General features: G+C 37.3%; 1 protein-coding gene across 1 annotated transcript in view; it reads right to left on the bottom strand.

Moving 5' to 3' along the window:
* The window catches only part of LOC145668275 (leucine-rich repeat and WD repeat-containing protein 1-like), an 87,624-nt gene that overhangs the window by 66,274 nt on the left and 4,693 nt on the right, over positions 1-16,657 (bottom strand). Inside the window, exon 2 of the mRNA XM_081735982.1 lies at positions 4,298-4,544. Within this exon, the coding sequence (XP_081592108.1) occupies positions 4,298-4,528 (231 nt within the window). The 5' untranslated portion in view covers positions 4,529-4,544. The remainder of the gene's footprint in view (positions 1-4,297; positions 4,545-16,657) is intronic.

Here is a 16,657-nt window from a genome sequence, read left to right as displayed (position 1 = left end):
TCATACCGATGTTTATGACTCGTAAGACTTCAAAGTAACTGTACATTCTACCATAATTAACAGTATAGTGTTGAAACTAAAGATGAGTACACCCACTTCCGGACCACTCTGTATTTTATATATATACATATATACACGCTACTCTGTCTACATTAAGGGATTCAAGATGCTGTAGCTCAACTGATTTCGGAATTAAATCATGACACAATACACTATTATATACTTAATGCATTTGTAATTTATTATTCTGTATTCTTGTACTGCATGATCTCTAAATCCTAAATGACCTTACTACTTTAAATCTGCTTCATCATCGAGAACGACTATTTTGTTTCCCTGACATTGAAGAACTTCTCACTACTTTTCTTGACTTCCTTTAACAAAAGTCAAATTTCCTGACATTCTCTGTTTTTCCAGATCTGTGGGAACCCGTTCAATCGACGAAATAGCAAATAACTTATTTAGATGCAAGATTCAACGGTTGAGATTAAAAGTTTTGAAAGAGAATTAAAAAAAAAAAAAAAAAAAAATCAATATAGGATATGAATAAATACACTTAAAAAAAACTACTACAAAAAGAGGGGGGGGACTGTCAATTTTCTCACAGGAATCAAGAGGTAGTACTTCTATCGTATAAAGATCATCTACAATCTACAAGTACCCTAGATATACTGTCAATAAAAAAAAGCAATAGCTCTTACAAAATTAGTGTGAATTTTTTACTAACAGCTTCAATTACTCTGTTAGAACAGACTTCTGAAGAAACCGCCTCTAGCACACCCTTTAGGAGAGTTTTAACCTCTTGCATAATACAAGGTTGCTGTTTTTTACTGCATAAAACAGTTGCAAAATAACTCTGAAGAAAAATACAAATAGTGTACTGAGTTGTCTGAACAGCAAACGAGACTTATAGCTTTGCTAGAATATCTGCATAAAGTAGCGCAAGCTGGGATACGATTTGTCCTTCCCCAGTATTCAGTGACCCTGGGTAGCGTAGTCGCTAACGCTCTTGCCTTTGGTGCAAGTAGGGATGTACCGATACCCGATACCGATCCTGAAGACGTCGATACCGATAATTTTGGACACATTTCTTTTTTCAGAATAATGAAATGATCAACATTGTAATAGGGTATATTAGATATAAGGTCAAAATTTGACATACAAAGACAAAAAGCAGAATTTCATATTAGGTTTCACACGAAAAATATATTTCCTCGAAATTTAGTCCAGGTCACATAAAATGAACTAAAAGGCAGCAAATACTTATATAGTGTAAACTTAATTCTAAGAGTCAGTGATTGATATTTAGAGTGACAATGTACTTTGATAGTTACATTGCATTTACTAGTCAGTATTACATACATACAATGGCGATTAAAAGGTAAAAGTATGGAGGGGAGGGGGGGGGAGCAAGACATGATCGTAATATTTGTATATCAATGTTAGTTTTCCTGATTGTTTCTAATACTTTATTTGACGAAAGGTTGTATAATTAATAGGATACTAGTTTTTCAGTTAAAACACGATATTTCATATTTTAAGTAAATTGACAAGAGCAAAGCAAGTAGGTACTAGCATTTTGTACTCTTAAACAACGAAGATCTAAGAAGAGATTTGATTCCTTGCTCATGAACATCTTAAAATTCTGTCTGAAAAATTGTGTGATTTGGCCAGTGGCCAGTTAGTTAGTGGCCACAGGTCACTATTTGGTACAATCCGCGGCAAAAAACCTGCAACATGAGGATGTAAGTTTATTGTGAAACTACGCCTAACAGCACAGGGAATGAACATAACATCTAAGTGGAACGAATCACGCCAGGATAAACCTCGGCCTCCTCCCGTGCACACTTATTTTGGAGCAAAAGACTTCGTCATTTCACAATAAACTTATATGCTCATGTTGCAGGTTTTTTTGCCGCGGATTGTACCATCTCTCTCTCTCTCTCTCTCTCTCTCTCTCTCTATGACTTACCGTTCCCAAGATATTGGCCAAAAATTTCCGATTTTGGGAAATTTAAGAAGCCATCACAGAGAGATGATATTGGTGTTGATCAATACCTAAGAGGATGGTGAACATTTTGGTACTAGATAGCTAGCAGTGGCCACTGGCCAACTGGCCACCGTTCCTCAGATATTGGGCAAAAAAAGTTCCGATTTTGGGAGATTTAAGGAGCCACATCTCAGGAACCGTAAGTCATAGAGAGATGATATTGGTGTTGATCAATTCCTACGAGGATGGTAAACATTTTGTTAACAAATAGTAACCAGTGGCCACTAGTTATATCTTCATCTTCAATATATATATGTACAGTGATAAAAAGTGACAGCTTAATATAGCTAATTCAACAGGTTCCCTAATACGCAGGTTCCAAATATGTAAATGTATTTTGAATTTAATCAAATACATTTAATATACAATTTCATATTAAAAAAAAAAGTTTTAAAGTTCGTTCTGGCAATGCTCTTCGAGCATTCTCAACTGTTTCTTTCTTGTTTTCGGTTCCAAAGAAGAAGAAAAAAAAAAAGCCAACGAAAAGGGATTTGCTGCGTCTGCGAAAAGAGCATTGTTGTGTCTCCTAGTAGAAAAAGAAACTTTTTTTTTCTTCTTTCATCACCAATTTGTAACTGCGGAATATCATAAATGTTGTAGGCAAAACAATGAAAAAGATAGAAGTTGATTCTTATTACTCCATTTTTAATCAATATTCCTTACTATTAGAAAGAAGAAAAGACAAAACTGTCGATTATTGTGCAATTAAAGACTAACTTGAGAAAAGACTACTCTTGCTTTGCGAAATGTTCTCTAAATTAGTTTCAAAGCGGCTAATATATGAAGCCTTGTAAGAAAAAATAAAAGTACGCTGGAATTATTGCGCTGCAAAAGGTTAATTTTTGGGCCATTTTTTGTGGCAACTAAAACGCAATTCATGTAGCTTTCTTAACTTTACAGGAAGACAAATAATCAATACGTACTCACAACACGGTAAATATTATATGGTACCATTTCTTTTCTATAAACTAGTAATACATAAAAAAAAACTTTACATTTCCAAATGAAACTATATACATTAAGGGGTCACTTCAAAAAAGTAGGGGGGAGTAACTGCCCCCTCCTGCCCCCTAATCGCCGCTGCAAATGGATACTACCGTCACAAATTCTTATTGTTTAAAAAATTATGCGTGGGGAACCAGGTGTTGCTGTATGTACCATAAATAAATAAGAGGGTTATTTAAGCGAAGTCGAAAACGATAAAACTATTTACGAACTTTAGAACTAATTGTTTTTAAAGTGAGCGTCTTGTGAGTTTCTTCTGAATCGAAACCTCTGTCTCATTTGGGATTCAAATGACGGATCTGCTATCCTGACCATGGGCACTCGAAGGGGGAGGGCAGGGTGGGGCCGAAAATGTATAATATAACAAACCACGTATACTAAATACCAGACGTAATATAGCAACCATAGAATGGGCCCTCCCTAGAAAGTTTTCGCCGGGCGCCCATAATCCTGACTGAGGACCTTTGGCTTTTCTTCACCACTATTTGAGCATGGAGGGACTAAAAATATCAGTTGAGTACGAGTAGTGCAAATCAAAGGCGTACACATGCATAAAGAAATCGATGAAATATAAGTGTCACTGTTAATATTAAACAAATATAAAATAGTTCGGAAAATGTATCGGTAAATATCGGTGTCCATTTGCCGATACCGATACTCCCAAAAGTGGCCGATATCACCGATACCGGTATATCGATACATCCCTAGGTGCAAGTGGACCCGGGTTCGATTTCCGGTGGGAACACTCGGTCGAAAAACTGTAAAAGGTTTTTCAGGTCAGCCATCCTGAGTGAGGTTTTTCTGATTCATATCAGGCAAATGCAGGGTGGTACCTAACATAATGGTCCCGGGCTGCTTCTTCATTGTTTTCTTCCACCCATATTTTCCAGATAGTGATTGCCGTGAGATGTCATCTCTCATATATGACGGTCCAACATGGTAATAGATGCCGAAAGCTACGAAATCTAATTCCCAATTCTAATCCTTCCTTGATTTCCCTGCCTAAATGACAAAATAACGAATGCAATATGTAAGATTAAATGCCAACTGACTTCGGTCCCCACACTCCTTTCCGTCTCTAAATTTCATTCCGTATACCTTCATAGCTTGACAGAAGAACACACTCACGCCAAACAACACCAAAGCAAACGAATTAGGTATTTTACTGAACACTGTATAATTGAAGAATGAAAGAAAGAAAGAAAGAAGAAAAAAAAAGAGAGAATGGATCTTTTAACTTACCTGTGTTTGAACGTCACTAGAATCGTTATTTCTCGAATGGCATCTTAAAAAATGTTTCGGAGTGTAGGAATAGTCCGCTCGACTTGAGCTACCGCTTGTTTCATCCTCTGCAGCCCAACTATGTACCAAAGGATCGTCAACCAATGATTTTTCACCATCTTCTGTCCCATCTACGTCCTTGGTGGATTCGGAATCAAACGCGAGTTTCCTCTTTCTTGTACTGTGTGGCATTTTCTAACGTTTAAATCTAGAAAAACAAAAGAGATACAATCTACCATAAAACTACGCGATACCCATTTCTTAGCTTACCAATGAAATTAGAATAGAAACACCGCTGGGTAGCACAATACTGGTCTCACTCTACGGCAACTTTTTTAAAGTCCTTTTTCGGAGTTAGATATCAGGCCAAAGTATTCCTTTTATCACACTAACGTGATGTGATATAAATTTCAATCAAGGTACGAATTACTTCCTTCTTCTTAGACGAAATCCAAAATTAACTGAATTTTATACTAATAAAAAGAACAAATATTATCTAGATGCTTTTCTTAGATTTCGGCTGTTGCGTTCGGTAACTGAAAAAAAAAGTTTAAAAATATAGTCTATTTTTCTGTTTTACGCTCCGAAATTAAGAAGCTTTATATGAATTCTATAGTAACGTCATATAAACAAATAAATTCAAGGCTATTTATAACAAAAGACTATAAAATTTTCACGGAACTCGATGAAGACTCTGTATGCGGTATTTCAAAACTTAGTTTCTCTTTGAAATCGTAAGGAATACGTGATACGTTACATCGGTCAATCTTAAATTCAGCTCATTAATTTAGGTTTCTTTATTGGCACGTATAGTCTCTTAATCCAGTGTCATTCAATGTGTTTTCTTCTTTCTTTCTATTTAGTTATATGCATTTCTTTTCGCTCATTTTCTACCCCCTAATAATGATTTTGTACAAAATATGTCAAGTGACAACGTTTTAAAATTAAGAAGCTGAAGAAACTTACGAACAAGCTATTTTTGACTCAAATACAAAAGATTAGAATAATGCCTGGGTCATGATAAAAAGCAATGACTACTTGTCTGTAATGCATCAGAACTGAATCAACTGTACAGTGGCTTTGAGTCCAATGGTATCTTGTGCTTCTTTTTGAATAACAAAGGAATAATATATTCATTAAAATCCAACAAAGCCATAACATTGATTGTTCCTTTCAGGTGTTTTAGATAGCCTGACTCTTCATTTTTTATATATATCTGTGAGGTAGAGGGAGTTCAAGCTTTGGCACTACCGTTTCCATAATATCATCGACACTTGCAGTGAGGGTTTGTAATTCTGTTCTGTCGGTATTGACCCAGTGGTGATATTTAATTGCATCATCTGGATCACAGTCCAACTTACTAAGGAGATGCTGCTTTAAGTTTTCTGGAGAAGACAGTTTTTGCATTGTTGGAGCATACAGGCAGAATTCCCATCGTCACACACAAGAAATGAAATAAGTTCTCTGAAGGTACCATAACCTAGAGTATGAGGATGCAACTCAACATTATGATGGATGGTGCAGACATGAATTGAGGATGTTTTTCCCTAAAGAAACAGTAAAGCTCACGTAAATTGCATAGCAAAAGCCTTTCCTGTTTGTACACATTCCTGGATACACTGACTCAGTCTTTAATTCCTAGCATTTGGCAAGAAAACTCTTCATCATCCTGATAAAAATTATGAATCACTTACAATCACTTGCAGGGTAGTTTCTCCCTGCCAAACCACGTACTCTGAAACTTCGAATTCGTTTGCAGTCTTCTTTCTGGATCACAACTGAGAGCCCAGTGAGAGTCTTCGTTGTCTATTCATTATGAGCAACTTCTACTTCATTAAAGAAATCAAGGGACCTAATATGCAACCTTCTCTTCTAGGTTACGCTCACATTTGTCATTGTCGCTGCTTGAACTATAATCAATCAACTTCTAAAAATTTGCTACAGCTACTGTAAGCTCCTGCAGTTTACGTTTTTCATATTTAATCTTGTATAATTTGGTACAAAATGCAGTTTCAATGATGACTCTTGCAAATCTGAAGTTCTGTCAAGTACAGCTCAAATTACTTCTTTCACTACTTCAGTGTTCAACTGCTGAGTGACATCATTTTCTTTTAATTTCTGAGATAAAATTTCAACAGTTTGTAGAATGTTTATATTCATCTTCTTCCTACACGATGCGCATATTTTCTGTTCACGGATTAAATGAATATCTGCCTCATCTCTACCTCTTTTCTGTTCTGTAAAGAGACTGTACGCAGAGAGTAATTAACTGGGACACTGTGTAATTTCATGTGGTCGCAGCATGATCTCTGAAACAATTCATATTTCCTCATTACAATGCATCGTGATGCAAACAGATTGTCTGGAAATCTTCTTTGGATATACCTGTCCTTAGCACAAAAAGGGTTTGCTTTTCTGGGTTCGAGTTTGTGACTAGTGACCATAATTTTATTTCACATATAGAAACTAAAACGACTGAACCATTTAACTCAGTACATCTTCTTTCAACCGAATTGATTTAACTCAATTCTCAAATTAACTAGGCATTACTTAATGCATCAACTAAAACTAACTACAGATGGTAATCAGAAAAATGGAAACACCTGAACGAAATTGCAACTTACCAGATTAATATGGTGTCGGGCCACCTTTCGCCTTCCGAACAGCCTTGATGCGACGTGGGATGGAGGCATAGAGGTCGTGAATGGTAGCAAGTGGAATTTTACACCATTCCTCGTGCAGGGCATCGGCCAGTTCTGTGAGAGAGGATGGAGGTGGAAATCGTCGCCGGAGTCGTGTTTCCAAGACGGACCACAGATGTTCAATTATGTTGAGATCTGGGGATTGGGCGGGCCAGGGGAGGTGTTGAACTTCATTCCGATGTTCATCAAACCACGCTGCAACAACGCCAGCTGTGTGAATGGGTGCATTATCCTGGAAGATGGCGTCATTATCCGGGAACAACATCCGGACCATAGGATGCAAGTGGTCTCCTAAAATTGCGACATAATCGTTGGCAGTGATTCGTCCGCTAAGTGTGACCACAGGACCCAATGAAAACCATGATATTGCGGCCCACAGCAGATCATAAGCTTCTTTGGGCGTTCTCCACACATAAACACGGCCCGTGGTTGGGAATAGGGTGAAGGGTGACTTATCCGACCATATCACACGTTTCCAGTCCTCAACGGTCCAAGTTACATGGTCGCGGCACCATTCGCGGCGTGCGAAAGCGTTATGGTCCCTGATGAGCGGTTTGGCCCGTGCAACACGACCCCGTAAGTTCATGTCATGTAATTCGTGGCGGACTGTGATTGTCGAAACAGGGTGGGGGAGGTGCTGATTGAGTTCCTCCGTCACTTGCTCCGAAGTGGCACGACGGTTCTGCGTGACAATGCGCTTTAATACCCGGCGTGACCTGTCACTCATTATTTTCTTCCACCCACTGTTCCGCTTCCCCGATGTGGTTTTCCCGTGTGTTGTGTAGGCCGTCATCACCTTCGACACTATCCCACGCGACACACCTAACACAGTAGCCACTGCCGTCACACTCACTCCACATAACCACGCACCAACAATTTGCCCTCTTTGAAAATCTGAGAGGTCTCCCATTTTACACTACCTCCGTCTGCTGCAGCCACTGGACACTGCTGTTCCACTGCGCCTGACGTAGTGTGGAGACCAACCTAACACACCACCACCAGCGGTCCGGCGCCACGACACCACTGCCAACCCATACATCTGACGTGTTGCCAACTACAGGTGTTTCCGTTTTTCTGATCACCATCTGTATGTAACGCACAGAGACTGTACTAGCACATCGGTGGTGTAGGCACTCCTTCAGTCTGTAGACAACTGAACCAACTGCATCAAGAGTAGTATATGCAATGGATTATTTCAGACAGTTCGAGAATATTCTAAAAGGAAAAACAATGTAAATACAGTTCTACAATATTCTGCAAAATTCGAAACTGTTCCAAAGCATTGTAAAATATTCTAGAATGTTTCATATTCTTCTGGAAAGATTGAGTTAAGTTGATTTTGAATTTAACGTCCCGATCAGCAGCGAGGCTATATGAGACGTGGACCTACTTATTAACGTGGAATCCGAACATGAGCTCCCGCCGGGAATCGAACCCGGGCCTCCCACGTCAAAGGCGCGTACGCTAACCGCTTAGCCACGAAGGAACTCTCTTCTGGAAAGATTTAGAATATTGCACTAGAAGACAGAAATAAAGTACCAAATTTCCCAAATGTCTAAAACAATAGTGTCGTGGAATATTTGAATTAATACAGATATACTCTTGAGGTGGCAACACTGTTCACCATATTGCCTATACGTACACTCATGTCCAAAATGATTGTCGTATATCTATAACTGTCTTCTTTTACGAATATAATTTGATAATGATTTTGCAGGCTACTTTTAATACTGATACTATGTGTATAATCGGGAAATGTATATTTGTGGTAAATTTCATGGGAAAAGAATCATACATACGAAAATTAGAATGAGTAAAACAAAATGTTGCTAAATGGACAAGAAAGTTTTATTTTCGTTTTATTGTTCTTATTTACTGCTCTTTTGATATGAAATTTGCCCCATATATGTCTTTGCAGATTATACACATACCGGTACTAACATAATAAGAAATACCGGGCGAATTCGTTATCAAATTATATTCCTACAACAACATATTTATAGACATGCGACAATAATTTTGGACATTGAGTGTACATATGTATTACTGATCACCTCACATATCTATCTCTTTTAGCAGCAATATTAATTTCCGTTGAACATGTAAAACTTGTTCTTCAAAATAAACAAGTGGATGAGTGCAGAGACTCTTTGCATTTATTTATTACAAGAAGTAAATGTCCGGTCATGTTGCATTTGTGTACTTGGGTCCCTCCTGCCCTGGTTTGGGTACGATCTTTGGGAGACTTCATTCTTCGCACTACAGGTCATGTGTATTTATTGTAATACGTAATTTACAAAGTCATAAATTTATTAATAATACCAACATACACCCATAATCCCACTGCTTTTCTTTTCATAATTCTTTAAAGCAGAGCTTTACGTTTAGCTGATGTAAAATTTTACTACCAAACACATGCATCTTTCGTGATAATTCTTATTTAGTGATGCAGTGTTTTTGTTACATAAAAATGTAAGTTATAACTTTTTTTTTCTGAAATCTACACACCTTGGTCTTCTCTGGGAAAATTTTCATGCAGATAGCTATGTTTGTCAGATCTTGAGCTATAAAATTTTCAATTTAGAATGCAGTCTCAAAGCATAATCTCGGAAGCTGTGTACATGTACTACTTTCTCCAAACTTGGATCGCCTTTAACTCCAACAGGGTATCTACTAAAATTCTAAAAAGAAATTTCGTGACTTTTTCTTTCCCAAACCATAAAATTTCGTAACATTCTCAAGAGGGAATTTGGATGCGAATTAGGCCAAATTTTCATGCATGCTATACAAGTGTGTTTTGATAGCAATTTGGTAGAGTTTAAAGTCGACCATAGACATTTTTGGTGCTGAATTTTGATATTTCATAGAATAAAATTTTCCAGTCTGTACTTACATTTGAACAGATAAAAAATATCGTGACTCAAAGACTAAATTTCGTGACTTTCGTGAGCGATAGACGCCCTGTCCAAACCTAGGTCTATTTTGTCTAAGAAGGAAAAAATTCACACAGGTTATGACCCTTATACTACTAGCAAGTGACATTAGTCTCATGAAAATCTGAGATAATGGGTTAAATGGCCTGGAAGAACTGACATGGAACGACCCTGTTGCTAAATTTCAACAACAAAAAAGAAGGACTGAGACCTTTGTGCCTCAGAGTAAGTCCAACATATTAAGGCTTAGATTAATTTAATTCAGATTAGTTTTGGTTAGGATCTATGTATATTCCTGGATCTAGCTACTCTCCTGCACTTAACCCGGGATTTACTCCGCAGATATAATCCAGGATATTTTATATATATATATATATATATATATATATATATATATATATAAAGGACAAGGTGTTAACGTTCCATGATTAGGTTCCGAGGCTAAGGGTTGATGATAATACTGAAAGAAACTGAAGTGAAGGGAGTGGAAGATTTCTGAGAAACCCACGGATACGGTGCTTGTCTATAACAAGCCCAGTGCATCATTATATACATTAACACTGGCAATGAATTTATGAACAGCATTGAAATAGTTATATTCAATACCGTGTTTTAAGTAAAAAGAAATAACGTGCTGGAATAGTTTTGGCGCAGCACATTTTGGGAGATCAATAGGTAAAATTCAATACTTTGCACGAAAAGGCATGTTTATAAGAAACAACTTTTTGCAGGCGAAATAATTAAATACAAAGTAATACAGTTGTATTTTATGTTTACAAGTGTAGGGTTACTAGTGTAAAATCATTATAAGTGCTTTACGACGGATAAAATAAGTGAGTGTAAATGAAAGATGACACTATTAGATGCTATTTTCCACCAGCGGTATATTTCTGCCCAGTATACAGAACCTACATTTTATGTTTACACGCAGAGCACTACTAGTATGAAACCATGACAAGTGTCGAAACCCATATCATTCCCAAACCCACCTTGGTTTAAACCAGCCAACCCTGATTCTGACTACTGTTAGAATATGCCCTGGTGCTTTCAATTTAGGGTGATCAGAAATATTTTGACTAAAAAGAGTATACTCACATAAATCAACCAGAAAATGAAAGAACTGACTTGCTAAAATCAGACATAACAAATAACAGCAAAGCAGCCCAATCTTTAAAAGAAAGTACACTTCATTCTATTTTTTTCATAGAGAATTAAAGTAGAAATAAAATTAAAAAGATATAATTTAGTTAAAAACAAATTTACTTCTTTACCCTCAAAGTATTTACCTCAGTTACACTTGTCAAAATAACTTGAATTTTGAAATAACTTGACGAAAATTTGATCAGTATATCAGAATTAATTTTTAAAAATATTCATAAAACACTACCAACAAACAAATCAAGACTTCAGTAAGCCATTTTATAAGGATGAAATTAAAATACTCCAATGAATGGTTTTACAACAATATGTTGAGTGTCTTAATAAAAAGACGAACTTTTACAACTTAATGTACGTCAATCATATATCAAGTGCGTTTCAATCTAAATGTATACAATGGGATGCACTTTTCAGAAAATCACTTAATTTATTGTCAATTAGTCTACTGCAAAATATCTGAATTCTTTGGAGCTAAACTGTTGACTTTTTCCCCCCTTTTTCTTTGGTGGACCGCCAAATTTTGCTTGCTCTATTACTGTGGCTGCCAGAACTTGATCGTTCTTGATACCTTGGATCGTACTCCGCATGGACGGATGCTTATGTCCAATGAATCGCTGAAAGCCGTTGTTCCATGCTTCATAGAAGTTATTTGTTCGTGATACACTGTTTACTGTTTGCTCATGAACATTCTATAAAGCTGCCGGGTATGGTACTGGTACTCTCCTAATCCTCAGTTGGTTATTATCATAGGACTCATTTATGTGAGTTCAAGAAGTCCTCCGTGGCTAAGCGGTTAGCGTACGCGCCTTTGGCGTGGGAGGTCCGGGTTCGGACTCCACGTTAATCAGTAGGTCCACATCACATATAGCCTCGCTGCTAAACGGGACGTTAAACTCAAAATCAACTCGACAAGAAGTTCCCCTCACATAAGTTTTATCAAAATAAATTGAAATGAAATCTTTAATTTTTACGTCCCTCAGTTAGGTTAAAGACGACGACGATTATGAAAATTGAATGAAAGTGGGAGGAAACGGGAGAACCCCGAGAAACCCACGAGCACCGTGTTTGTCCACCATTTTTATCAAAACAATTACCAAATCTGCTAGCTGTGGTGGTGCATAGGTACATTACATATTGTATACTGGGAACAACGTGGAACACTTGCAAACTTCTTGTTACCTTACTTTGTATCGTAAAAGAAATGTAATTTTTCAGCAATTACTTTTGATGACCCAAGAATTATATTTGGAGTATGTTTAGCAGAAAGGGTCCAAAATCAAGTTAAAAATACAAAATTTACAGAAGAAATGAATTGAATTGAATTAAGAGCCCTCACTACTTCTCTAGCATGTCAGATTTCAGTGTTCTGGGAGCGGGGAGAAGGGTAGCGTAGGTGTGGCCATTCGTCTGTCAGTCGAACTCGTCCTGTAGTGTTTCCACTTTGCATTAAATATCGTTATCGGTACTTAAACATTTTCCTCTTGTTTTGTCATTTGTTAGGAGAATTCTACCACATTCTCATAGGTGACGTATTCACACAAAAGATACTACAAATTTCTTACTGTTCTTCTTGCAGATTTCGTACAGAACGTTAACTTTCTTGTCGAATTATTTTTTTCCTTTAGACAATTCTTTCATATCAGATATGGTAACCTTGAAATTCCGCCCAAAATAGTTCTCATCAATAAAACGTGTAAATTTCGGTTATAAGTTTTCTTGAAAACTTTTCACTGCTTGAAAACAATCAGTGAACCTTCCTGACATCCCTACAGACACTGATCTCAGCATAAACGATGAATCGTATACTTCTGGGACAGTTTACTGCAATACTTCCGCGATGCTTGAATGGCAATGAAGTTGCATTGTAGTCGACTTCGAAACTACCCTGTACTCTGCAACAGCGCTAGAGATATGAATAAGCGACATACCACACACACACAAATACACACACACACTCACAACATGTGAACACAGGTTCTTCTTAGAAACGCGCGCGCAGACTTTTGATACCTGCCGGACAGATAGTAAAATTATTCCCGCACTCCACAGTCCATTGACACGGTTTCCAGCTGTGGAGATCTTTCAGTTTGTCAAAAAGATGAAGGGACTTCGTAATGAGAACTGCTGTGTTGCGTTTCCTGAAGATTTATTTTTTAGTCTCCCATTGTAAGAAAGCATATGCCCTATGCAATTTCAGAAACTTATATCACAATACTTCACACGCAAAAAATGCTAATATACAGTGGCGTCAGTAATATTTTGTTTGGGGGGGGGCTAAAGATCTTTTGGGGGGCATACTCCCCAACAACCCAAAAACTCCGTTTAGTATTTTAGAATCATCTTCAATCAAGGACACAATGAAATTCGCTTTTGGACGAGGGAAGGGGGGGGGGAGAATATTGTTGCTGCTCTACGCTTTCATATTTTTGTTATCATAGTCATGTTTATTTGTTTCACTTTTATCGTTGCGGAAATGCACATCTTGTGCTTCATCGATTCATTCAGATACGCGACAATCACGCAATTTTTTTCTTTCTTCATTTCCTTCTTTCCTTGATAGTTATTTTTCTTAAAAATACTTTATGAAAAACTTCTTTCTCAGCAATCTTATTTTTATATTCGACTTCTGACCTGCCTGAAATAGTAATACAATAAGATAAAAATAGGCAATAATAAATAACATATAAAATTTCTTAAAAGTTATCCATCTAAAATTTGCCGCATGAGATAGTTTATAATTGAGACCTCACCTTGCGGAAACTAAGAAGTAAAGGAATGAGAAGTTCAGTTCACATAGTATTTCCAAGTGAGAAATACGATAGAAAAGCATAATTACGTCCAGTGGCGTATTTACGATTTTGTTTCAGAAGGGGCTTTCCTAACTTTCGGGTTGGGGAGCTTTGCCTGGAAATGTGAAAATTCTGCAAGATTTTTCAGTTATTTTATTATAGTAAGATTTCGGGAAGGGGGGGGGGGAGGTTAAGCCCGGAAGTCCCCCTAAATACGCCACTGATTATGTCATAATCATAATAGCTATCGCTTTTCTAAGCTAAATCTAACACATCAACAAGTATCTGTAGTCGCTCGCCGAAGACTGAACTTGAGCACTCTATACAGAACGCGTTGCTGTTGAAGCAAAAAGAAGGCAACCCAATATATCATGAGTCTACTGATGGCGCGTTAGAATCTTACTTTTGAAATAAATTTCTCAGTATATAACGTATTTTCAGTGTGAGATTTGGGAGGGGAGCTTGGAAGAAATTTCCGGGCTTTAACCCCCAAATAAGGCCTAGTGACGCCACTGTACATATAGTCGTCTTCTGAAAATCAAAACGAAATTAGATAAGTAAATATGTATATTTTTAAATAAAGTGCTTACATACTGAACTTGCATACAATAAAAAGTCTCATATCACAGAAACAGACACTTTGTATTGGGTCCATTATTTCCCTTATATGACTACATAGTAAACAAGATGATGAAGAAAAAAGACACATGCTCAAATTAGTTATATTTACATATTATCCATACACTGAATAACTTACGTTTCGATTCTGTTTCTTTTCCCATCCCCTCTCTCTTTTGCAGGTACCGTAAGACACGGTTACTTTGAACATGATTTAAGGAATTTTAAAGAAAATCGCATGTAACTTAGAAACGTAATGATTTAGAACACTGTATTTTAAACATATTATAGCTAGATATGTGTGGAAAACATTCGTATAAGTTCATTAGTAAACATTCAGTATGACCATAGTTACTGAAATATAAACTTTGGTGAAAAGTAACCCCATAGTTGGGGTCACTTTGCACAACATACAAAAAAGTATGTTAACATACGAATATAACGTTTTTGTGCAATGTTTTCCCTTCAGAATTTATACATTTTACTTACTACATAAAAGTGCATACAGTTTACAAATATTGATATTAGAACGAGGGTACTGGTATCGATACTAAGTATGAATTACCAATATTTGTGAAGAAAATTATGTATTTTCTGGTACCGGCACAGGGACTACATGCTAATAGTTCAGCATATGTCCCACATAAATGCCAACTCAGGAACAAAAAAAAATCCCCGTGAACTGATTTGCCTGGGTTATTCCTTATACCCAAGAATATCATCCCAACCGTAATTAGTGGAAGATTTACGGAGTTTGAGACTTTCAGGCTGAAGTCCACCCAAATTGCATGATTTCTTTTTCAAAAAATCTAATGCTAATCATCAAGCCGTTGACAACCCTAAACTCGGGCCGAGCAGCTATGAACATGTTTGCCGACGCTCTATGAGTTTTAACAATATTTGGCTCAAGCCCGAATACTTGTTCCTCCGGAACTCAAACCTAGAACCTCGTGACCGATGTCCTTGCCTCATGAAGACTCCTCGAAGACCGAGATCGACAGTCAACTTGTTTTAAGTATTTCAGTCCAAACCGCCGACCTTTCGTGCTTATACACAGTGTTATAATAATAATAATAATAATAATAGGTAGTAGTAGTAGTAGTAGTAGTAGTATAATCATAATCATCATCATTGATAATTATACTGTCTATGTAGGATATTTGAAGAGAGTACTTGGAACTACACAGGGTTTAGCTCAAATTGGCTCGTTTTGGCTCGACTCGACTCGAAACTTGACCCAAATTCGAGTCGAGTTTTCGAGTCGAGCTCAAAGATATCTGTTTCAAGTTGAGTCGAGTTTCAAAGAAAACTCGCTCGTGCCCATCCCTAAGTATTACAGTCTTCATTGATAAATCAGTGGCCACCCCTAGAAACCTGGAACGGTGAAACGGATGTCAAATCAGGGAGTTTCTGGGGCAAACTTCTAATCCCCATACGTTGTTATTTATCATTATACCCATTATTACAATTTTGGCCTATTATGATTTGAAGCTAATTGAACTTTCATTCTCATTTGTGAAAATTGTATTATATGGAATATGATTACCTATCATCATTAACAGGAGATGGGCAAATATGGTTTTTCAGAGAGAAATGGAAAATTTCGCCAATAGGGACTGTTGCTGCCCTGATATTTCTGCTTTACTCTAGCAGAATTATAATCATTGATAATATTACCTCTGCCTTATATTACCATGTTTCATAGTAAAATATATAACACTAAAAATATGTAAAATACAAGTCAATTACATACTATACAGTGACCCTGGTGGAATGAGTGGTTACGCTCGTCGCATTCTAATCAGTGCTTGGGTTCAATTCCCTGTGGGACACAAGTGGCTCGTGTCTCACGTTAAACTATAGATCCCGTCCTTTGGACATCATAATCCCATAGAAGATAATGGCAAACCACCATGGGCCTACCTTGCCAAGAGATATTCGGGTTAAAGACCTACTTTCGGGCAGAACACTCATCATATAATGTACACTCATGTCCAAAATTGGGGGGCGCGGTGGCTCAGTGGTAGAGCGTTCACATCTGGTGCTTGGGGTCCCGGGTTCGATCCCAGCCCCCGCCAAGTGAACTTTGTGGTGGACAAACACCGTGCTCGTGGGTTTTCT

This window comes from Thermobia domestica, chromosome 13 (assembly GCF_964235325.1).
Source record: "Thermobia domestica chromosome 13, izTheDome1.hap1.1, whole genome shotgun sequence".
Taxonomy (NCBI): domain Eukaryota; kingdom Metazoa; phylum Arthropoda; class Insecta; order Zygentoma; family Lepismatidae; genus Thermobia; species Thermobia domestica.
Note: the sequence above shows the minus strand (reverse complement) of the source record. Positions and strands in the feature narration are given on the sequence as shown.